The sequence below is a fragment of the Pogoniulus pusillus genome, chromosome 16, assembly GCF_015220805.1.
Source record: "Pogoniulus pusillus isolate bPogPus1 chromosome 16, bPogPus1.pri, whole genome shotgun sequence".
NCBI lineage: Eukaryota > Metazoa > Chordata > Aves > Piciformes > Lybiidae > Pogoniulus > Pogoniulus pusillus.
This window is the reverse complement of record NC_087279.1, coordinates 9,478,637-9,502,859: the sequence shown is the minus strand read 5'-3', so window position 1 is coordinate 9,502,859 and position 24,223 is coordinate 9,478,637. Positions and strand designations below refer to the sequence as shown.

General features: G+C 43.4%; 1 protein-coding gene across 2 annotated transcripts in view; it reads left to right on the top strand.

Moving 5' to 3' along the window:
• Positions 1-15,350, top strand: part of SLC6A1 (solute carrier family 6 member 1) — a 69,849-nt gene extending 54,499 nt beyond the window's left edge. For both annotated transcript variants that reach the window (XM_064156350.1, XM_064156351.1), the window contains exons 7-15: positions 70-204; positions 322-425; positions 735-859; positions 3,091-3,203; positions 5,178-5,309; positions 5,956-6,058; positions 7,696-7,796; positions 9,832-9,999; positions 12,837-15,350. In XM_064156350.1, the coding sequence (XP_064012420.1) occupies positions 70-204; positions 322-425; positions 735-859; positions 3,091-3,203; positions 5,178-5,309; positions 5,956-6,058; positions 7,696-7,796; positions 9,832-9,999; positions 12,837-12,941 (1,086 nt within the window). In that variant the 3' untranslated portion in view covers positions 12,942-15,350. The remainder of the gene's footprint in view (positions 1-69; positions 205-321; positions 426-734; positions 860-3,090; positions 3,204-5,177; positions 5,310-5,955; positions 6,059-7,695; positions 7,797-9,831; positions 10,000-12,836) is intronic.
• Positions 15,351-24,223: the final 8,873 nt, after the last annotated feature.

The following is a 24,223-nucleotide window of genomic DNA, read 5'->3' as shown; positions in this document are numbered from 1 at the left end:
TTCTGAAGTGTTAACAAGCACAGTTCATTCTTCCTTCCACACTTACCATGTCTTGTTTCTTCACATCAGGTGGTATATTTCTCTGCTACTTATCCCTATGTTATGCTGCTTATCTTGTTCTTCCGTGGTGTAACGCTGCCTGGAGCAAAGGAAGGCATTTTATTCTATATAACTCCCAACTTCAGTAAGCTTTCAGACTCTGAGGTAAATATTCAGTCCTTGTAAACAGAAGTTTCACTGCTAACTGTTCACCTTTCAGACTTATGACCTGCTCCTCAAGTGCAGAAACAGATTTTTTTAAAAATTATTTCCTGCAATCAGGTTTGGCTGGATGCTGCCACACAGATTTTCTTCTCCTATGGTTTGGGTCTTGGTTCACTGATTGCCCTTGGAAGTTACAACCCTTTCCACAATAATGTTTACAGGTAAGCAGATGGCTGCACATGTAATGGTGGCACTTTCCTGTCTCTGCTGGAGCTGGATTCTCTCTTTCTGTGTACTGTATCATTGGAATGCAGTGTAGTCTGGGGTCTATAGATGTTAGATTTAGCTAGGAGTGAGAGGTGTAACTGCATGTACAGTAATGGGAAAGACAGTGTGATGTGTTCAGCCTGAAATGGAACCCAAGGAGAGATCCTGAATCATGTCATCTTTTGACAGGAGAAAGGGGTAACATACTGATGAACAGTAGCATTGCTTTACCTGCTGCTTAAAGCACCTTACCTTTATTTCAGGGACTCCATCATAGTGTGCTGCATAAATTCATGCACAAGCATGTTTGCTGGCTTTGTCATCTTCTCCATTGTTGGATTCATGGCTAATGTCACAAAGAGGCCCATTGCAGATGTTGCCGCATCAGGTATCCAATATATTCTTCTCTAAGCTGTTCAGTGGCATCAGTAATTTTCTGTTTGTATGCTGGTCCAACTGCTTCATGCAGTTGTTCAGAATCCCTCCCTCAAAGCATTCCTCAGCTCCCTGTCATTTCAGTTGCCCTTACTGACTGCAAAACGGAGAGCATCGTTTCAAACCTCTCAAGGCAGCACCAGCAAAACCATTTCATGTCAAGCTGCCTGCCTGCCTAATGCTCTCAAACCTTTGGTGTGGAGTGGTCAGCCAGAGACTCATCTGGGGTTGACGCAATGAATGCTAATGAGTGCTGCTTACTGGGAATGTGTTTACAAGAGGTGGCAGCAGAGCTTGCTGCTTCAGTGCTTAGCTGTGACATCAAATTATGGCATTGTGCTACTGAAATTCTTCAAAGCAAACTGAAAGGAGGAGCGGTGCTTGTTATGGTTTTGGAGGCTCTGTTCTGAAATTCAGTGAAGTTTTTTAATTACTTCTACTGCTTCTCAAGGTTAAGCCCTTTGAGGCAGATCCATTTCTCACCTGTTCAAACTTACTAGTTTTATGACATACCATTTAGTACGAAACTCATTTTACTTAGGGCGGTAAGCTGTCCAGGGAAGGATTCTGCTGTTCTTTGCAGTTCCTTGTCTTTCTTCCAGATGAAAAAGCTTGAAGTAGCAGAGCAGATGGTTGCCCTGACCCAGATGGTGTACCAGATACTCATTTAGCAGTTCTGGCCACAGGGAGGGATCTGATAACTGAAAGCCTGGTTGGAAGTCACTGGTGGACAAAATACTTCTTACTGTACTAACAAAATTATCCCATTGAGGAAATATTTTCTTGGTTAGAAAACCAGATAAGTTAAACCCTAAAAATAATCTTCAACAAACTACACCTACAAAGAAATGAGGAAAAGAACTGTGGTGGCACACACTGTTGTCCAAAACTGCAGCAAAGTCAGCGGTGTGTGAAATAAGCTTCTTCTTGACACAGATACAACAATATAAAGGCGACACCTGCAAACAGGACAGTATTTTGGAATCATATTAAACTTCTAAATACTTTTTAAGGTACCTAAGATAATAGACTTCTGGTCATTAATAGACAAGAACATTTTAAAATCTGACCTTTTAATTAAGGCTTCTCTTTCTTCTGGCAAGCTCAGGAACTGATGCTTTATTGTGGCACCATGAGAGATGTGCTTCTTTGACCTTCCAGGCAGCTTTGTAAGACAACATTATTAAAAGCTGGAGCTGCATGTTGATGAAACAAAGTAAAATTAGGAATATATTTATCTCATTATGCTTTTACTACTGCCATTTGGAAGGCATTCCATTTACGTTTGCTCTTGCTAGCAAACAATTCTTTCCAAACCTGCTTTGCATTTACTTTTGACAGTTCAGGTGTCCACTGCCAATCTATGCTTCACTGGTTTCAAAGCTGTCTATGTCCAACCAATTGTCACAGACAGACTTGTCTTTAATGAAAACTGAAAATCAGATACCTCCCCTAGGTGAGGCACACTGATTTTATTTCTGCAGTTATCTAGTTTGCTACAGGTTTCCCTTGGAATCTGACAGCTGTCTCCCACCTATGCTCTGTCAACAAAAAGAGCTCCTTCTTTTTGAATAGGAATTTATACACTTCTTCCAACACTCTGCCCCCACATCAGCACTTAGCATGAATATAAATGAAAAGGTTTTCCCTTTCACAACTACACAGCTTATTAAAATGTGTATTTTAAGATAAGTAATGAAACAGAATAGAAAATGGGAATACTATAAATGCTGGAAAGTCACTTCTCCATTTTTAAGCTGTCTTTATTTCTCTTCTGAGCTACCTGGTTCAAAGCAGATGATTACAGCTGTCAGTAACTGTTCAAGAGGGAGACAGAGCTGATCAGTACCTGAAGATGTAGTCCCATGCAAGGTTAACATTCCCTGTCTTTGCTGTTCAAAGCTGTCTCTCAGAAGCTGCTTCTGATCTGCATCCAATATTTTGCTTGATTGGTTGGTTTGGGCATTTTGGAGAGGTTGCTTGTTTGTTTTGATTTGGTTACTTTGAAAGCAAGATGCAGTCATTAACTTCTTGGTCAGTGAACACAAACGAAGCTTAAATCCCTGGTCAGATGCTGCATCCGTGAATGATTTAGTCAAATAAACCTGAAACTATCAACAGGAACAAATAGTCACAACACTCAGTCTATCACATTGACATTTTCTCTCCTGTTTCTCCTCCCAGGCCCTGGACTGGCATTTCTAGCTTATCCAGAAGCAGTGACACAACTACCAATTTCTCCTTTGTGGGCAATACTGTTCTTCTCCATGTTGCTTATGCTTGGGATTGACAGTCAGGTAAAACTGGTGTAAAAACTCATAACAAAGACACATTTTCTGCAGCCTTATGGTACAAGGTTCCCCCCTCTCTATGCATTCTGCACTACCAGCTGTTAGTGGTGCAAAATGGTTTTCAGAATAATCTGGTAAATAACAGAGTTGGTCAGGAAAGGAATGACCAAGAGGTTCAAAGAGCCTGAGAGAATTAAAAACTGGTAAAATCACCATTACAGGCTTCATCAGTGTAGAAGACACTGGGAGATACTTTACAAGATTCAGATGCCACAAATGTATCTGACAGACAACTTCAGAACCCACCACATGGAACAAAACCATGGAGAACACATTTAATTTTAAGCATATGAATGGCAGAGCAAATTCAGGAGCTAAAAGGCTCTTTGCTGGGGACATTCTGCACCTTGGCATGCTCTGAAATTTGTTCCCAGCAGTGAGGATCAAGACTTTGTTTTCAGGCCTTAGTTAAGACTTACAGATGGTGTAAGACAACTGGAAATGAATAGCAAGGCACAACCTAGAGGCGTTGAACATCCAAACGAGGTATTCTGCAGAGTTACTGACTAGATTAAATAACAAAATACTGAATTCTTGCAATCATTCCATAAGTGTTTGCTGCAAAGTGAACAAAACAGCACACAGAACAAGAAGAAGCTCTTTACATGCTAGAAAGGACTGTGTTGAACAAAAGCATTCATTAAGCAGTGATTTTAGTGCAGGTGGCAACTCCCTTGTAAACACTAAAGAAAGCAACTGTCTCATTTTGCAAAGCATGCTTTGAGGACTTAATAAGGTCCCTTTTGCCTGCTGGGATGTTTTGGTTGTTTCTGTGTGACCAGTCACAGGCAGATGCATTGATCCCCTTGCAGCCAGTTGCAGTTGCCAAACCAGCACCTTGCAGTTACTAGCCCAGGCCTCAGGGCACCTCAAGGAATGTGAGAATTACTGCCTTAGTACTGGACTAGTCCTCCAGTAAAGAATATCCATCATTTTCTATAAATCCAAGTTGACTTGTGAACTAAAATACAGAAAGACCAAGAGTGCATTTTATCCTGCAACATGAAAGGAACCTGAAAGTTCATGGGATTTATCATTTTGTTTTTCAGTAAGCTTCAGGCTTGACATTAAAACCTATTGCTCAATCTAAGGGGAAGCTACTGTGAAATTAATTGGGTCAAAAATGTTCTTGAAAGAACTTGTCTCTAGGCAACTGACAGCTGAAGAAGGTAGTCTAATATTATTTAAAAGAATATATATCTCCAGGCTGTCATTCTTCCCTCATTTCTTTGTGGCAGTGAAACATTTCATATGCTATTAATTTATAGGAGCTGTAACTATTGGTTAAACTCTGCTTGCACTGCTGGAAATGAATACAGGTTTAGATACATTCTATTTGTCATTATTTCAGCCATTTTAATGATGGCATTTATTTTTAGTCTATACACACAGAAAAAAATACTGAGCTGTGGCCTTGTTTTCCATTTGAGGACCACAGCCTCAGCAAAATTAATTTCTGGGGATATCAAAAGTACCGCATTTATTACATCATAGAATCAATCTTTTGCCTTTTAACCTTCACCCCAAAGGACTCAGCTGATTCAACTTTTTGTGCATACTGCCTTTTGAGTAAGTGAATAAATCACAGAAGGTAGAAGTGCAAGCTTTTGAGGGATTTTGTAGTGAAAGCCTTCAGCTGTAGGTATATCACCTTATATCACAAGAGCAAGCTCTTCATGAAGCTCATGCTATAACCCAGAGTCTGGAATTTTGAGTATTTGGTTGTTTTGTTTTTTTTCCTAGCTGGAAATCTTTTTGCACAGATTGTTTTAGACAGAAACAAGGATATTCAGCAGCACTGCTTCCACTGAAGTCAAGTGAATTTTCATTTATCATTTAACAGATATGCAGCCTTAGGCCTGCATGGGTACTGTTGCTGTAGTGCACTGCGCTGTACTTTGTGTCTGACTTGCCTTGCAGTTCTGCACTGTGGAAGGATTCATAACAGCTTTGGTGGATGAGTTTCCCAAGTTACTGCGCAATCGAAGAGAACTCTTCATTGCTGTTGTATGCATTGTTTCCTATCTGATAGGGCTGTCCAATATTACTCAGGTATGTGCAAGAGAAGTGTGTGACCTTATGCCTTGTAAACAGCATCTGTTTTATTTCTCCACTCCCCTGGTCCAACCAGGAATCACTACAAACCATAAAAGTGGCAGCAATCTGTCATCAAGGCAACCTAAAGCCTTGAGGCAGCAGGTATTATCATAGAGTCACAAAATGGTTTGGGTTGGGAGGGACCTTTTCAAGCTCATCTAGTCCAACCTTCCTGCAGGTACATCTGCAACTAGATCATTAACTTACGGTGTAAAGTGTCTGTAATGTCCCACTTCATGGTTCAGGTGACAAAAAAAATACCCATCTCTGCAGCCTGTCTTCCAGTCCATGAAGGGGTAGCTAGGGAATGTGTTCCGTTGTTCCCTCTGATCTGCTGGGTTGAAAACTGTTTGAGGGAAATGATTGAATTACTGATCAAAAAGGAGTGAAGTAAAATTAAACCAGTTAATTGAATTCTAGCAGTAATGTGACTTTTGTCAGTGTTGACCTCAACTGTTTTAAGACTTGAATGTCTTTAATTACTTCACTTTAATACATTCTTAACCTATTTGCCACTATTAATTTGTATCTTACATTTTAATCTATCTTAACATTTGAGTCTTTACTGTTTGTTTTGACTCTTCTTTCTTATGTATTTTAGGGTGGAATCTATGTGTTTAAGCTTTTCGACTACTACTCTGCCAGTGGAATGAGTCTCTTGTTCCTTGTATTCTTTGAGTGCATCTCAATATCCTGGTGCTATGGTAAGCAATACCTTTATTTTATTCCATAAGTTTTGCACATCATACAGATACTACCTCCCCCCCAAAAAAAATAAAAGTAACCACCCAGACTAGACTGAGGCTGCTGGAAGCTAAGGAATGAAGCTGTATTTACAGCTCAGCACAATTTACAAGCAGATATATACAGAAATATTTATAGTTATATACAAGTTAAAGGTAATGCAGAAACACAACAGCCCTCCCAGAAACCAGAGTCCCCAGGAGGGGCTCCCAACCACCCTGCCACCTTCTTTCCACCCCTCTACCTTATCCCAGAGTTTGCCTTATGTGCAAGGTGGGTCGTGAGGATCGGCGGGGGGGGTTAGGAGCAGAATGATTAGTTGGGCTACAGAGATTTCAAGCAGAAGCCCAGGGAGAAAACACAGACACCAACTCTGACAGATGGACACACTCTGTCTCATCTATGTTTGTGTCCTTGCTTTTATACATCTCAGTGAACCTATGAGTGAAGTAGACATTGCCATTGATTTCTTTTCATGGCCTGTAATCTAATTTTCCTCATTAAGATATTCCAATTAGCCTCAAACCAGCACACAGGAATATTAAATAAGTTGTTTTTCTCTGTTTTTCCCTTTCCCTATTCCTTGGAAAGTCTGGATCCTTACAGTTGCTGCTGCTCTAAACATAATGACTTACACCTTTTGGACTTGGTAATGCTTGGTTTCCAGAGATGGCTCTGTCAGACTAGGATCTTGTAGTGAAAGGCAGGCTTCTTGGTCAGTTGTATCTTGCATAACTGCCCTAAACCATCCCGAAGTCTGGACTGGCAAACTGGGTATAAAAACTAATGACTATGCATAGTGTTCTTGCCAGAATATTTGTGTGTTTGACCTGAGTTTGGTGATGGCTTCTCCAAGGACCTGCTCCTGTGATTACTGAGGCACTTCAGCTTATATTACTGAATTGATTCAGAGCTAGATAGCAGGAGCCTTTTGCTGGCTTTTCACGGGTTTAAGAGGGCGAAACAGCATTTTCTAAGGGAGTGAGTCTGCATATGGATCCAGCAAATGCCAGTGGAAAACTATACCAGCTCAATAATGAAAGAATCGAAGTCATGTCTGCCGTGTTGCTTGTACCTCTTAGCTGATAGTGTGCTGGTGGGTAACAACAGCACTAGATGAGCTACTCTTCAGATTCATAGGCAGTTCTGCCTGTGTATGGTGTGCATACATCCACATAGAATGGAGCTGCCTAATCTGAGATGGGGTTGTGGGGGGGGAGGCTGTAATTTAATTTGTAAAATAGCATTTTAAAGCTCTCATTCCAAAAACACTTTATGTTGAAACTAACCAAGGGCATCTGACCTTTAGGTGCACAGATTTTCTCAGCCTTTGCCTGGTAATACTTCCAGTGGTCACTAACTAGGTAATTAGGATAGGGAAGAATGAGAACAAACAGCTCTTGGTGGTTTTGCACTTGCACATTTCCTTCCCATTCTGATAAAGTTATGTTGGGGTCCATATAGAGCTTCCAACTATATCCCTTCTCACGTGTACCTCCCAAATATACCTTACTGTATATGTCAGAGCCCCTCAAAACCACTGAGTTTGCAACTTTATCAATTCTCTGATCTGTTTCTATGCTGTTTCTGTATTTAGGTGTTAACAGATTTTACGACAACATCCAAGAGATGGTGGGATACAGACCCTGCATCTGGTGGAAACTCTGCTGGTCATTTTTCACTCCTATCATTGTGGCAGTAAGGAACAAACTTTTATTTATACAATTCAAAGGATGTAAACGAGGTGACCTATGTACCACAGCATTGTCATTTCCACCCCCACAGGTTCCTATTAATTCTGACCTCACTCCTTTTTTAAGGATTTGAGCAATTCCATAGAAGGCAACAAGTAGTGTGATTAGAGGAAGCCTGCACCCTAGGAAAAGCAGCCCTGAGCAATTTCTAGATTTGTCTTATCCCTCTGGAAATGATAACTAGTCAAGAGTTGGATTGGCAGGGATGGAAAAATGAAAGAAATCCATGTGGGCCATTTCTTGTGTGCTCACATAAGATTTAGCAGTCCCTCTAAAGTCTGACTTTCCCATCTAGACAAGAATGCCTACATTTTGTTAACTGAATTCCTTCCCAGGCAGTGTTCTGGTTAACAGATGTGGATTACAATCCGATGCTCTTTCCTCAGGGGTCCTTGGCATGTATTACTCAGTTTACACAACATCGCTACCACGTCCCCTGGGAAATCTTGCAAGGCTTTTGAGTGCAGGAAAGCACGGTGCACTCTCCCTGATTCTAAACTTTATCCAGCTCCCCATAAAAGTGTATTTTGAAATACTAAGCAAAGAAATGTAAAATTACTACACATAATGCCACCAACTCATATGCAACATAAAAACCTGTGATGAAACAGACACTCTTACACGTGATGCAATACTCCTCACTCAGCGACGTTTCTCTGATATTCCTGTGTAGGTACCTGTGGAAAAGCAAAGAAAAAGCACTGAAGAGGGGCACAGAAATGTGTTTGTATTGAGAGTTCCTTGATTTGTCTCTACCCAGACAAAAGCAGTTTTAAATTTTCTGAAATCAAGTGTTCGGAAAGGCTTATTTTAGAGGTTCAGCAGGGGGATGAGCAATATTGTATGAAAAACTTAGCAGATTTCTTCTGCCTCATAGAGTCTTCCACAGAATTTGTTGTCAAGTGTCAGTTCAGAGGTGGTGACGGTGTACTGATAGACTCTGCCTCTGCATTCTCCTCTCTGAGACTATGTTCTGCACAAGGCCTGAACCTGGGATAGGAATGAGCTTCCTTCTTTGTAGTTTCACTTTAGTGGCTTTTTCCTGTCTAGGGCTAATTTAGCCACTGGAAACAGGCCAGGGCAGGAGTCTTCCTTGGGCCTGTTTGCAAGCCATCTCTTTGAAAACAGCACAAAAGAAGCCTACAAGCTCTGCTGATCAATGTGTGTGTGCAGGTGTTATCCCCCAGGACTCTCACCTTTCCCAGTAGCCCACACCCCTCTGATTTTGTGCAGGTTGTCTGAAGACTCTGCTGGTACCTGTGGATTCCCCCTACCAACATATCTGGATAATCTAAGATGAGGTTATGTATGTGAAAATATAGTGCTACCTTGAAATAGTAAAGATTCATTTTGATAAGAAGCTTCTTGGGAAACTCCTCATTTTTTGATACTGAAAAAAGAACTGCAGAGTGGTTTTTGACTGCATTAGGATAAGGTCTGTTATCCAGGCACAGCTGCAGCTGCTTACTGAATGGCAGGTTCCATTCTGACTGCTCTGATTTTCCACTGCCACTTAGTTCAGAGGATCTGAACAATATCAAAGCCTCTGGGCCAGGTGTTCTTAGGTGGTGATACTGGAGAAGCCAGTGCACAGCCAGACTTTAAAGAATATTTCTTATTAAGATCCTCTACAGGTCTGTTGCTGAGTGGTGCAGTACAGCTGTACTGATGCTATTATTGCAACAGGAATCTTAGTGGAAGCAAACAGCTTCAGCATTTTAAAATTGGAGTTTCATGACTTACATTATTCCACACACCAGAGGTTAGGGTAGCAAGGAATCAAGCAGTGCAGTGGGCTGACATGTGCCTGCAAAATCCACAATCTCCAAGCCAGAGCCCAGCAGCCCTCATCAAGAACCAAAACAACCCTTTCCTCCTTGCCTGGATGTGAAGGCTGGCTTGAGGTCCAAGACAACCTAGAAAAACTCCTGAACACTCTGCAAATCTCATCCAAATCTCTTTTCTGCTGTGTTTTGCAGGGAGTGTTTCTCTTCAGTGCTGTCCAAATGACTCCACTCACAATGGGGAGTTACGTTTTCCCAAAATGGGGCCAGGGGGTTGGCTGGTTCATGGCTTTGTCTTCTATGGTGCTGATACCAGGCTATATGGCATATATGTTTCTAACTCTGAAAGGCTCCTTAAAACAGGTAAGTCCTACGTACCTCTACCTCTTTCTGCTGACTAACTGCACAATTTTGCCCTGCAAGACCTGTGCACACTGATAGAAGCTCGTCTACCTATTTGCTGTGGCTTCACTTGTTCAGCCCAGTTATTATGCACCAAGGTGGAAAACATTTTTAAAATCACCAGAGAGAAAGCAAGACAGTGTCTGTGCCACTTGGTGTAAAACATAGTTCACTGCATTAAATGTGATCCACTTCTCTGGGATTTGACAGAAGTCCCAGTTCCTTATGCCCAGGAACAAAGAAGCTGCTTACAAAACAGGTAAATGTATCCTATTAACACAAGGCAGGATGTTGTCTTGTCAAGGCAGGTGATGATGCTCTAAGAAATTAGATTCATACTCTTGGGACTAAACCCACATAACTCTCAGTTTCTGTGAGTCTGCCCACAGTGACCATATTAAGCACCTTGCTGCGATATGATCAAAGATTTTTGAGAGGGGATCTTCTCAATGCTCAGAAGGGCTAGAGGGTGAGGGGCAAGAGGATGGAGCAACTCTTCTCAGTGGTGGTCAGGACAAGGGTCAGTGGGTGAAAACTGGAACCCAGGAGGTTCCATCTGAACAGGAGGAAAAAAATTCTTTGTTGTGAGGGTGCTGGAGCAGGCTACTCAAAGAGGTTGTGGATTCTGCTCTGAAGAGATTCCAAACCCACATGGACACTGTGATCGTGGGCAAGCTGCTGTGGATGACCCTGCTTTAGCAGGGGGGCTGGACTGGATGATTCCCAGAGGTCCTTTTCAAACTCTACCTTTCTGATTCTGTGTTGTGAGGTCCTGTTGTCCATTACACCTGCTACAATGCCTGCCTTGTTTTCCACAGCTGAGAGAAGGTAGCTGTAACATCTTGGGAGCATATCATACGATTATGCTGCGCTTCCCTTCTGTCTTTATGTAGGGGGTTTCTGTGGACAGATACTTCATGAAGAAATTCAGAGGCCTTTTCTCACTGCAGTGTGCTCTTAGCCTCTCCCTGATTCATTATTTGTGAAAAAGGAGATGATTGGATAGGGCTGGGTGATAGGTTGGACTGGATGATCTTGGAGGTCTCTTCCAACCTGGTTGATTCTATGATTCTATGGGACAGAAGCACCATATGGCTTAAACTGATTTTTAGGTTCTCAGAGAACTGCTGCTAAAGGCATGCAAACTGTTGATGAGGTTCTTGGCCAGCCCAGTGTTTAGTAACCCCAAACAATTGCCACACTTAATAGGTTTTCAAAAGATTTGGGTACATACTCACGTTTCCCTCTCCAGCCAATCATCTCGTTCTATGCACAACAGACCCTTCTCCAGCACAAGGACTGAAACACGTTTCCCTCTCCTCTGTGATTGTGGGAACCAAAGGCTGTCAAAAGGAATTTGTCAGAGTTTCTGGAATGTTCTAAAACCAGCTGACAGAGGCATCTTTGCAAAGTGACAGATGATTTTAAGCAGAATTGATGAGTAATGCCTCGTGAATCGCTCAGATCTTGATCCAAATATTTATCTTCAGCAAATTTTAAGAAACTCAGTGATACTTCAAAGGAGACTGCAAAAAAAAGAGATATCTGTTGTGTTGGGGTTTTTTAACCTCTGGTGCTTCTCAGCTCCTGCATTTTGAATGTTTTTCCTCTGGTCTTGTGGAACCATTTACATGCAAATGGAGAATTGCTGCCCTAAAACAGAGCTGCTTCTTAGGTAGTGTTGTGTAAAATCACAGCAAAAGTTCCTCACCTCAGTCTTGCTGTGGATTAAGGTTTCATTTTTGAAAGCATTGATAAATGATCATTAGATAATAGGAGAGTCTGAGACCACTTACAGGCTTAGATACTCAAAAGTGCTCTCTTCTCGATATGAATGCGAGCTGGGCAGACAAGCATCATGAAGAACACAAAAAAATACTAGGAAATACAGAGTAAGAATAAAATCTTCAATACAAATCTATTTTACTTGTTGGGTTCTTGAAGGTAGGAACTCCAGAAGCTGCAGCCTATGATATCTAGTCTCTTCTGCACCCTGAGGAGGTCACCATCACATCTGAGATCCAGCTTTAAGATTCTGCTGCCTGCTACAGGTGTGCAGCCTCTCTGGTGATTAGGGGACTAAAACGTTTGTCTTATGAAGACAAGCTGAAGGACCTGGGGCTTTTTAGCCCAAAGAGGAGACTCAGTGGGATCTTATCAATGCTTATAAATACTTAAGGGAGGGTGTCAGGAGAATGGAATCACTCTCTTTTCAGTGGAGCCAAGCAACAGGACAAGAGATGATTGACACAAACTTAGACATAGGAAGTTCCTTCTAAATATGGGGATGAACTTCCTTGCTTTGAGGGTGTAGGAGTGCTGAACCAAGCTGTCCAGAGAGATTGTGGAGTCTCCATCTCTGGAGTCATCCAAAACCCTCCTGGACGCTCTTCTGTGCAACCTGCCCTAGGTGAACCTGTTTCAGCAGGAAGTTGAACTTGGTGACCCCCAGAGGTCCTTTCCAACCCCTACCATTCTGTGAATTTGTGATTGAGTGTGCTTGGCACATGTACTCACAGCAAAGTCTCTCCTCATTTCTTTTCCCTGGGCATGCTCAGCTGTTGATGCTTGGTGGCACCTACCACTTTGCATGTGATCTTTTAACTCCTGCTGTCATGTTCAGGGCATAACTAGAAAGGATTAGTGCCTTTTCAGTCTCTTAGGAGATCGAGTTATTCATTTTACATCTAATGCCTAGACAGAAGCCTTTAGGATTGCCTTTCAAGAAAAGAAAAAGGTAAAACAAACTTAGAAACAGCTTTTTGACTCAGTCATGTTTATGGTTGTTCTTTAAACAGCGCATCCAAGTAATGATTCAGCCAAGTGAAGACATCACTCATCCTGAAAATGGGCCTGACCAGGCCCAACAGAGCAACTCTGCAAACAAAGAAGCCTACATCTAAACTTCCATCTTGTAAGCGTACCGATGCTACTCCAGAAAAACAAAAAAATATGGTTGAATATGACCACAAATTTATGTCTGAGAATATAATTACCTACCTCTAGTGGCAAACAAACAAACAAAAAAACCAACAATTGAAAAAAAAGAAAAAGAAAAAGGTCATCTCCACTCTAAGGGAATCGCCATGGGTACGACCCAACCGTTGCGCGAGCTCAGATGTTGGCAGTGATTTGTGTCCTCTGGCAATCCACAGACTGTTAATGTTTTTATCCTTTCACAACAATAGTTGCATATCTTGGAATTTGTAAATCGATGTGCCAAAACCTTTTTAATCTACCTTTTAGCACGACTATTTGAAGTTTTGTGCTGCTGATTTTTAGTAGTCGATCGCTCTTTCTTACTGCTGAATCCCAAGACTGTTATTTCTGACTTTGCAGGAGCACAATTCAGTTTGGAATTGTTTTGTACTAAAAGAATGAAGTATTTTGTAACCAAGTGATCTCCAGTCAAAAAGTCTGCCCTTAAAATTTGCTCCAGTCGAGGCTGAGGGGTAAGAGACCCTCTTCAAACAACAATAGGGAAAGGCTTCACAAACATTCCTAGTTCAAATTAAGTGATGGCTTAATGGCTGTTGGCAGCAATAAAGCATAGAGTAGCTGTAAATATGATCTGTACTTACCCTTTTGGGATGACTTCCAAATAGGATTGTAAATCTCTCTACAAATCTATGTATTCTATCTGTTAGGAGAGGAGCGTGGCTTTGCGAGTCGATCTGACAGGAATCGCAGCTGTTAGGAGCAAAAATATGATTCCTGAAGTTTTTAGCAAGATGAGCAGTAACAGGCAAGAGCTGTTAGGAGCAAAAGAAACACAAAGTATTTGCAATTCAAGCTCAGAGTACTTGAGCTTTTCATTATGCTGTTGTTCTTCTACCATTATTGCATTGCCACCGAAATAGAAACCAAAACAATGGCTTAAAGTTTGACACTTGTCCTTGTTCTTGGATTTTAGGGTTTAATTCACAACTGTTCTTTTTAATCTCTTCAAGGACTTTTAACAGTTTCTAACAAGCAGATGACAAACTATGGATGCTTAGCACTTTGAAATGACTTTTCTTTTTATTTACACCTTATTTGTGGTGATGAAGGCACGAGGGAAAGCTATTTCGGTAGCAAAGGATCTCCAGCCTGGGCTGGGGCTGCATTTGCCACACAGCCAGGAAGCCAAGTCAGCTGCTGGTGGTTGTCCCTGTGTGGGAAAGGCAGCGGTTAGCCCCGCTCGGCGTTTCTCGTTTGGCAGCTATACGACAGGCACAAAGGAGTATGGAAAAAAACAAATGCAGTAGTTGCTGTTTGATTGTAAATGACTGTGACAGAACTGTGCAATGAAACATGCTTTTCAGCAAATTTTTGTGCAACGTACAATGTTAGATAGCACAATTTTCTGTAGAACTACTACGTGCAAAACGATGTTAACTGTGAATGTTGGGTTTTTCGTTGTTTTTTTGTCTGAAGGTGACAAACATATTCTTGCAATAAGGTATTATTCTCAGAATGTCAAGCACATCATTGTAGAAATAATATATATATATATAAAATACACATATACTTGGAAATGCATCATTGCAAACAAACAAACAAAAAATCTCCCAGTAGGTTCTAAACTGTTTCATACATAGATCAGCTGTAAAATATTCTGAGATCTACGCTACAATCCTAAACAGCTAGAGCTGAAATGCAAAAGTCCTTGTAAGTCTTTGGGATTTAGAGGAACCTCCCCCCCCCAATCCATCCTACACAAACATTACACATCATAATTGTGAATTTCATTAGACTAAGGGTAAAAGCTCCCAACTTTTCTCTTTCTTGTTTAATGTAATCAAGTCCCATGTTGTTCTAAGAGAAATGCAGTATTTAATGTTTGATTGTAAACGATTATGACAGAGTTTGACAGACCTGCTCTTTAGCAAGAACTGTACAAACGTATCACATAGCACAAGATAGTGTTGTAGAACTACTGTGTGTCAACTGTGAATAGCTGTATCCTCTTTTTTTTTTTGTAGTATTTGCCCTGAAAAAAAAAAAAAAAGAAAAAAAAAAAGAAGATTATTATTGTATGATCATATATGCTTTTTGCAATAAGGAAATATCTGAACACCAAGCAAATCTATCTCTATATAAAAATATATATGTAATATATACATAATCAAAAAAGAAATATATACAGAGCCTGTTTAAAAGAGTACAGTATTATTTAGTAAATTGCAACCTGTTCTATGGACCAAATGTAAAATATTTATAAATCAAGATGCATTTTAAATGTCTATAAATGGTGTCATAATTAAAGCACGATTGTTATGTAAGTTTCCAAGAGTTTAGAGGAAAAAGAATAAAGGTTATATTATACATTACATTCAGAGTCCTGCAGCCTTTCCTTGGATCAAACCAGCCTGTGTTATTCTCTTTCTCTGTCCCACATGTACATAGGTATAATGTAGAATGTAGTAGTCAGTTCTGGTGAGACCACACCTCAAGTACTGTGTTCGGTTTTGGGCACCCCGTTACGAGAGGGATGTGGAGGTGCTGGAGTCAGTGCAGAGGAGGGCATCGAAGCTGGGGAAGGGCCTGGAGAATAAATCTTATGAAGAGCAACTGAGGGAGCTGGGGATGTTTAGTTTGAAGAAGAGGAGGCTGAGGGGAGACCTCATTGCTGTCTATCTGAAAGGATGTTGTGGAGAGAGGTTGGTGCTGGTCGCTTCTCACAGGTAATCAGTGATAGAACAAGAGGGAATGGCCTCAAGCTAGGACTGGGTAGGTTTAGGCTGGACATTAGGAAGCATATTTTCCCAGCAAGAGTGGTTGGGCATTGGAATGGGCTACTAGGGAGGTGGTGGAGTCACCAACCCTGGATGTGTTTAAAAATCGTTTGGATGTGATACTTGAGGATATGGTTTAAGGGTGAACTTTGTAGAGTAGGGATAGCAGCTGGGCTTGATCCTAGGGGGGGTCTCTTTCAACCAGAATTACTCTGTGCTTCTGAAATAGAGAATATAGAAAATGCATGATATTAATATATCAAAATTGTATAAACTTGCATACATATATTTTTAAGAATGTAAACTAAACATATGTAAATATGTGTACTTTATATTAAATAGGAATATAAAACATAAGAGGATGCAGAAATTATTTTAAAATATAGCCTCTGTTTAAAAGAAAATATACATATATATATATATATATATATATATATCCTTTGTAGCCTGCAGGACAGCTGCAGAGGGACATTCTACAAAGGTGTGGGGTGATACAACAAGGGGAGATGGCTTCACACTGGAAGAAGCTGGATTTAGATCAGACATTTGCAGGAAATTCTTCCCTGTGGGGTTGGTGAGGTGAAGTTGTGGAAGCTTCAAACCTGGAAGCCAGGTTGGATGGGGCCTTGAGCAAGCTGGTCAAGTAGGAGGTCTCACTGCCCATGGCAGGGGGACAGGAACTGGGTGATCATTGAGATCACTTCAAACTGTTCTACGATTCTTTCAACACCAATATGCTATTATCATACTTGTGTTGTGCGTAACTAATCCACACAGCTTTTCCTCTAGCTGAGTGCACACATTACACAGAAAGCTTAAGAGGCAACAGTCAATAACCCTACCTGGTCTTCTGCTGCTTCATTGTTCCTGAGGGAAGACGAAAGGCCATGACCTCTGTGCATCATCAGGAAAAATCCTGGATCTTAACCTAAAAGTTCCTCAGGCACATTGCTGATGATACTTGGGGCAGCACGCGAGGTCGCTTATTTCTCACCCAAGGTGAAGCCAGTGGGCTGGTGAAGTCATGGCCTTGTAATGAATGATACATTTCTGCCCCAAAAAAAAACATCATTCTCTGTGTCAGCTGCCATGAAAGTGTGAGCAGATGTCAAGGAGGTTGCCCAGCAGTCTGCCTTACATCTGCATCTGTGCTGAGGAGCTGAATGCTCCTGTGCATGGAATGTAATTATCTAACCATAAAAGTAGAGCAGGACATCATGCTGGGAAAGAGTCTAAGCAATTTAGAGAGCATGATTAGAGTTGAAAATGCTCCTGCTAGAAGTGTCTAAAATCATAGCCTTCAAGCTCAAAATGCTGACCTTATAAAGGGGCGCTCCAATGTGTCAGCACAAGGAGAGCACAGATCCTTCTTCTGCTTGTAGAAGGACAAGGGCTGCAGAACGGAGCAGAGGAGGAAAGGCAGGAGGATCACAGATAGTTCTGGGAAAGAGAAAGGGGGGGGGGGCAGAAAAAATCAACTTTGAGGCTTTTGAAATGCAGAGTAAAAATGCCCCCATCCTCAATGCTTAGCTGGTGGGCTGCTTTGGCAATACGTTGCATGGAAAAGGGTGGGAGCGGCGCAGAGCGAAGCAGAGGTGGGTTAGCGCTGGGTGGCTGGCCAGCCGGCTGTGCGAGGGGTGAAGCATGGCTGAGGAAGAGGAAGCTAGTTGAAGGCTATTGCGTTAGTGCTGTGATATTTCCATGTTCTCCTGGAGGAATTTTCTCTTGCCGTGCTGCAGAAATCCCGTCAGCAATTCAACAAGAAACATGCAAATAAGGTCACTTCTTCCCTACAGGACTGCAGGATGCCCTGAGAGCAAGCCCTGTCCTTGCTCGTCAGGAGTATGAGTTCAGCTACATGTGCCTTTACTCTAAAATAACCCTGGCTTGCTTTTGGGATTTTTTGTTTGTTTTAAGCCTGATTATTGCTGCTTTGTTTTGCTCCAGCCACAACAGCATTATAATTAACTGTTAACATGACTCAACTCCTGCGCGTGGCTGGTCGCTGGGGTCTGGGTTGTAACCCCCAAGGCATGGCCATGCATTCAGGTGTAGACGATCTGCTTTTTGCTCTAGGCTGGAAAGAACTACTGGATGGCAGCTGCTGCCTGCCCACACTGTGTCATAGTCATAACTACAGCTGGTAGCTGGCACTGAGCTCAACTGGGAGCAGCAAAAATGGGTGGCACTAAAACTGTTTGGAGAGTCATGCCTTGGTCCCTTCCACTTCAGGACAGATTCCCATTGGAGAGGAGTCTGAAATCCATTATGTGGCTACCTACAGGCACAGCCAGACAGGATGAGGAAAGCAGTGGCACAAAAAGCCTCATTTCCCAGGAATCCCACTGAGCAACTTGGAGCTAAGGGTGAGCTGTGAGGGTGCTGTTCATAGTGTGGGTGTATGAATCTGCCTGTCCTGCTTTGGCTAGGATGGAGTTACTTTCTTCCTAGTGGCTGGCACAGTGCTGTGGTTTGGCTTTAGGACGAGAACACCACCACGAACTACCATAGATTAACCATTTTCATTGCTCACTCATCAGAGCAAGAAGCAAGGCACCAGACTTCATTCTACATGTTCTTTTTCCTTCCCCTATCTCCCTCTTTTTTCCCAGCTTCTCACATTGCTCAAGATCATAAACTCGGGGGGGGGGGACACCAGATAAAAAAAAATCAACAAAACCAAAAACCAAAGCTCACTCCTCAAAAAGCCTCCTACATGTTATAGAAGTATAAGTATATGCCCATATATTCAAGTGTCTAAATATGACCCTTGAAGGTAAAGCGCTAACTTCTGATCACTGCCCCTATCTTTACTGCCTTCCCCCTGTACTCAGCCCTGGTGACACCACACCTTGAATACTAGGTTCAGCTTTGGATTCCTCAATACAAGTAGAATACTGGGGTGCTGGAATGGATCCAGAGAAGGGCAAAGAAGCTGATAAAGGTCTGTAGAACAGGTCCAGTGAGGAGCAGCTGAGGGAATTTGGGCGTTTCAGCCTGGAAAAATAAAAGGAGGCTGAGGATAGACCTCATTGATCTCTACAGCACCCTGAAAGGAGCTTGAAGCCAGTTGAGAGTTGGTCTCTTCTCACTAGCAACAAGTGATGAGAGGAAATGGCCTAAAGTTGCACCAGAGAGCTGTTCAGAATGGAAAGAAAAGACTCCAGGAAGACCTTAGGGCAGGTTTCCAGTTCCTAAGGGGGGCTGCAAGAAAGCTGAAGAGGATTTTTTTATAAAGGCCTGCAGTGACAGGACAAGAGGCCATGGCTTTGAGCTGGAAGAGGGGAGATTTAAACAGGATCTTAGGAAGAAATTCTGTACAGCGAGTGTGATGAGAAACAGGTTCCTAGCTGAAGTTTGGGATGCCACTCCCTGGAGGTGGTCAAGGCCAGATTTGATGAGGACTTGAGCAAACTGGTCGAGGGGAAGGTGGGGCAGGAGGGGTTGGAAGAGGATGATCTTTAAGGTCCTTTCCAATCCAAACCATTCTATGTCACACACCTGTTACCAGTGCATTCATTCAGGACTCCCACATACTTTAAAATCAAGTAATTCAGCAGTTGCTGGAGCAGAGCTTCACTTGCATTATGTCACACCCTCACACCCGATCCTTCTTTCCCTGGGTTTGTAAATGGTCTTACATTAATACCAGTGGCAAACAATCACTTACTATTTTTTGACTCTCCACCAGGCCAAAATAATCCCATGAGTTATTTGTGAGTCATAAGTCCACCATGGTGCTAAATGTGCCCAAAAGTGCCTAAGAGCAGGACAGGATGGATCAGGCATTGTCACAAGGACAAAAATTCATGTCTTTTGCCAGCAGTGGTGATTCAGTCAGATGGACTAGCTGCCCAATATGTCTTCGGCCAGCAGTAGCTGAGAGGTGTTTATAACTATTTTAAAAGCAGCAGTGGGTAGGAAAAAGCCAAAATAGCTATCGCAAGTTTGTGGCTGAATTCTCCTCTACACTTGACCAACCTACATACCCACTTAATGCTGAAAGGAGGGAATAAAACAGTCATTGCCTTGTTACACCAGTGCAATTTCTGCTCTTCATTCTAAAGCAATAGTGTGGCCATCAGGACTAGGGAGGTCACTGTCCTGTATTCAGGAGGCCATGACTTGGGTACAGAGTTCAGTTACACTACGTCCCAAGAACACTGAGGTGCTGGGGCATGTCCAAAGAAGGACAACAAAGCTGGTGAAGGGTCTGTGCAACAGGTCTGGTGAGGAACAGGAGGGAACTGGGGGTATTCAGCATGGAGGTAAGGAGGCTCTAGGGAGACCTTCTGGCTCTCTACAACTCCCTGAAAGGAGGTTGGAGCCAGGTGGGAGTTGGTTTCTTCTCCCTAGTAGTGACAGGACAAGTGGAAGTGGCCTCAAATAGCACCAAGGTAGATTTTGGTTGGACATGAGGAAGAATTTCTTCACCAAAAGGGTTGTCAAGCCTTGGAACAGGGTGCCCAAGGAAGTGATGGAGTCACCATCCACAGAGAGGTTTAAAAGCCATGTAGATGTGGTGCTGAGGACCATGGTTTAGTGGTGACCCAACAGTGCTGGGTTAATGGTTGGACTCAATGATCTTAAGGGCACCTTCCAATTGAAATGATTCCATGATTCTATACAACAACAAAAAAGCCACAGAAACTTTTTAGCCTACAAGACAGCACTGGCACTTGCTGGCACTACCATGCAGCTGCTCTCACAGCTCAGTCTTCCCTGCAAATGAGTAACAATCAATCCAAACTCACTCCAGCCAATATGATTAGGGCTATGACCCCTGCTCCACCACCTGGTCTGGCACAGTAACAGGAGTTCTAATGCCAGCTAAAAGCAGCATCCCAGACTGGTGGCACTTGGAAGGTAGCTTTGGGGATCACCTAATCCAACTCCCTTGCTAAAGCAGAGTCATCCACAGCAGGTTGCCCAGGATCACAATGCTCAGGTGGGTTTAGGAATCTCTCCAGAGGAGACTCTCTGGGAAGCCTGCTCCAGGGCTCCAGCACCTTCACAGCAAAGAAGCTTCTAACCAGTCAGCCCTACCCAAATAATAAATCACCCAGAGCAGCACTGTGGGTGTTCAGCAACAGTGCATTGCAGCAGAGTGTGAGTGTGCCTGAGGGGCTGGTGGTGCTAGGACTGACTCCCATAAAAACAGCTGCAGTTCCTGTAACTGGGGCTGCACCTCTGGGCAGCAGCCTACAGCTCTCCCCTGCAGCTCTACATGCAACATCTGTGTCTCAAGGCAGTCAGCATCTGAGGCAGGAAGCGCTAAATGCCACCTGGTGTCTCTAAAGCTCTCTGGTGTTGTTGGAATGGAACCGGCTACCCTGGAATGATTGAGGAGCACTTCGGTGAAGATCTGTGAGTAAAAGAACAAATCTCTCTCTGAATACAAGGCAGAGCATCAGGTTGTGTTAGGGAATTCTTTCTAGGTCGTTTCAGTTCACTGCACTGCACTGCAAATATTGCACTGAATGAATGACCGAAAAAACTAATCCAAACACTGGAGAGAAACACCAACCCACACTGCAGGCTGCCAGCCCTGCCCCAGAACTGACAGAGCTCAGCGCCCTTCAACCTGCTCCTTATCAGCTCTCACACTGCACCAGCACACAGCCTTTACTGCTCATCTTCTCCCAGGCTTCTTCTGGGTCCAGAGGGACAAAAGTGACCTTTCCCAGCTCCTTGGTCCTGCTGTTAGTAAGCTGTATGGTGACAGAACTTGCCTATCTGGCTCTACTTCAAAATGACAAACTTTGGCTTGGATTTTAGTTAAAAACCACTCTACATTGATCCTCTTGCACAAATGACAAAATGCTCAGCTAGGCCAAGTACAAGGTCCTGCAGCTGGGTCTGGTGAAGTTCCAGTATCACTCTGGGTAGGAGGGTGAAGAGCTGGAGAGCAGCCCTTAAGAGGAAGGCTCAGGGGTGCTAGACAAGAGCCGGCACTGTGTGCTGCCAGCCCAGAGCCAGACGTGTCCTGGGCTGATCCCCTGCAGAGTAGGCAGCAGGTAGAGATAACAGAGTCTGCCTCTCTGCTGAGACCTACCTCCAATGATAGAGCCAGCTCTGGAGTCCTCAGTACAGCAGAGACAGAGACCTGTTGGGGTGGGACCAGCGAAGGCCACAATGATGGAAGGGCTGGAAGATCTTTGCTGTGAGGCCAGGCTGAGAGTTGGAGTTGTTCAACCTGGAGAAGAAAAGGATCTGGGGAGACCTTCTGATGGCCTTTCAGTACCTAACAGGACAAGTTGCCCATGAGCCAGCAATATGCTCACCTGGCCAAGAAGGCAAATGGTCCTCTGCATTAAAAAGAGTGTGACCAGTGGGTTGAGGGAGATTCTCCTCACCCCCTACTCTCCCATGGTGAGGCCATGTCTGGAATAGTGGTTCCAGTTCTGGGATCCCCAATTCCAAACAAACAGGACACTACTGGAGAGAGTTCAGTAGAGGCCACAAAAGATGCTGAGGGGCCTGGAGCATCTCTGTGAAGAGGAAAGGCTGAGAGCCCTGGGGCTGTTGAGCCTGCAGAATAGCAGCCTGAGAGGGGATATGGTCAATGCTCATCTAGAGATAAAGGGTAGGAGACAAGAGGATGGGGCCAGATTCTTTTCAGTGGTGACCAGTGACAGGACAAGTGGCAATGTGCACAAACTGTAACCCAGGAATTTCCATCGGACCATGAGGAGAAATTTCTTTGCTGTGAGAGTGCTGGAGCCCTGTAGGAGGCTGCCCAGAGAGGTTGTGAAGCCTCCTTCTCTAGAGATTCCAAATCCACATGGGCATTGAAATCCTGGGCAACCTGCTATGGGTGACCTATCTTCAGCAGAGGAGTTGAACTGGAGATCCTGGGCAACCTGCTGTGGGTGACTTATCTTCAGCAGAGGAGTTGAACTGGAGATCCTGGGCAGCCCGCTGTGGGTGACTTATCTTCAGCAGAGGAGTTGAACTGGATGATCTCCAGAAGTCTGGGGATGATGCCTAGTCAGATGTTTGAGGCCCTGCCCTTCTGTGACTCTGCAAGCGATGTGCTAGAGAAGATGGGTTTCTAACCCAAACCATTCCCTGATTTTCTGATTTTACAATTCCTGTGAAAGCCACATTTCCTTTTCTCACCCTGCACAGTGCCACACACAGCTCTCCCCTGACGAAGCACACAGAGCTGTTTCCCACACCATTGCAGCTGGAGGCGTTGCAGCCAGGGTGCTGGGGTGCTCCTGGCTGCACGGAGCCATCCCCGGGCACGTGTGCTGGCAGCAAGCAGCTCCCAGGGCCATGGCATCAGCACTGGAGTCGAGAGGAGGAGAGAGCAGACTGAGCCCATGGTACATTAACCAGGAAAGTTTGGAACTGTAAAACTCAATGGGCTGTCAGAACAATGTTCCTCCAATGCTCTGCACAGAGCAGCATTTTGTCAGAGTAAGTACAAACGCCAGAACTGGCTAACTCTTCAAACGAGCCCCGGACATTTCTTTAGTGACTGATGTAAGTAGAGGGAGACAGAAGAGGAGGAAAATTCATTTTGCCTTAAAATCACTAATAAATACATATGCTGGAAAGCTGGGTGGCCACAGCCTGTAGCTCCTATTTGAGGGCCAGCTTGTCTCTGCAGAGCAGTGACATTAACAGTCTCAGCTCACACCCTGTGGACAGCGTTCACCATCTAAACTGGCTTCACTCAGACCTTTTGGGCAGATGCTGCCCTCACCAGCCCTGGCAAGAGTCTTAGGGCTCTCGAAGGGAAGAAGAGTCCTCACTGGTGTGGTTGTGTCAGAGCTCAATCAGCTATACACATCTCAGCTCTGCAGCCCTGTCCTGTTCCTGAGGCAATTGTCTCGAGTTGCTCAGTGAAGTTTATCATTATTTCCCACCCTTACTGGGGCAGCCTTGAGGGGCTTGGCTAGCCCCAGAACTCATCATTTTGAACACTACACAGACACCAAGCCAGGAGCAGCACACTCTGTATTACTTTAGCAAAGAAGAGATGTTCAGCATCTGTCCAACATGGCCCCCACCATGTCCAGCCTCCAGTTCTATTTTTCATTGGAGCATTCCCCATAGCTTTTTAAATATTGCAAACTCACAGACAAGAAATCCTCTTCACTCACAGGTGCACACCTCAATAAATCTTGTAAAATCCATAGGATTTCTGGCAACCATGTGTGGCAAATAATGTTGTTGCACATCTCCCACATTCGAGGTGCCATGTCCATTCTAGGGGCATCTCTAAAGTCCACCTGTGACAACTCAGCTAGAACTGCCTCTTCTCCTTCCTGTGTTCTGAAAGCAGTTCTTTTTGCTTTCTTTTTCTCAGCAAAAGCAGCTATTAACTCACTGAAACTATCAAAATAAGCAAGCCAATATCTGGCCCCTAAATTCTGCACTTTATCATGACCCTACAGATTATTTCATACACTATGTGGATATGAATATATAGATACAATTGTTTTACAGTAAGACTT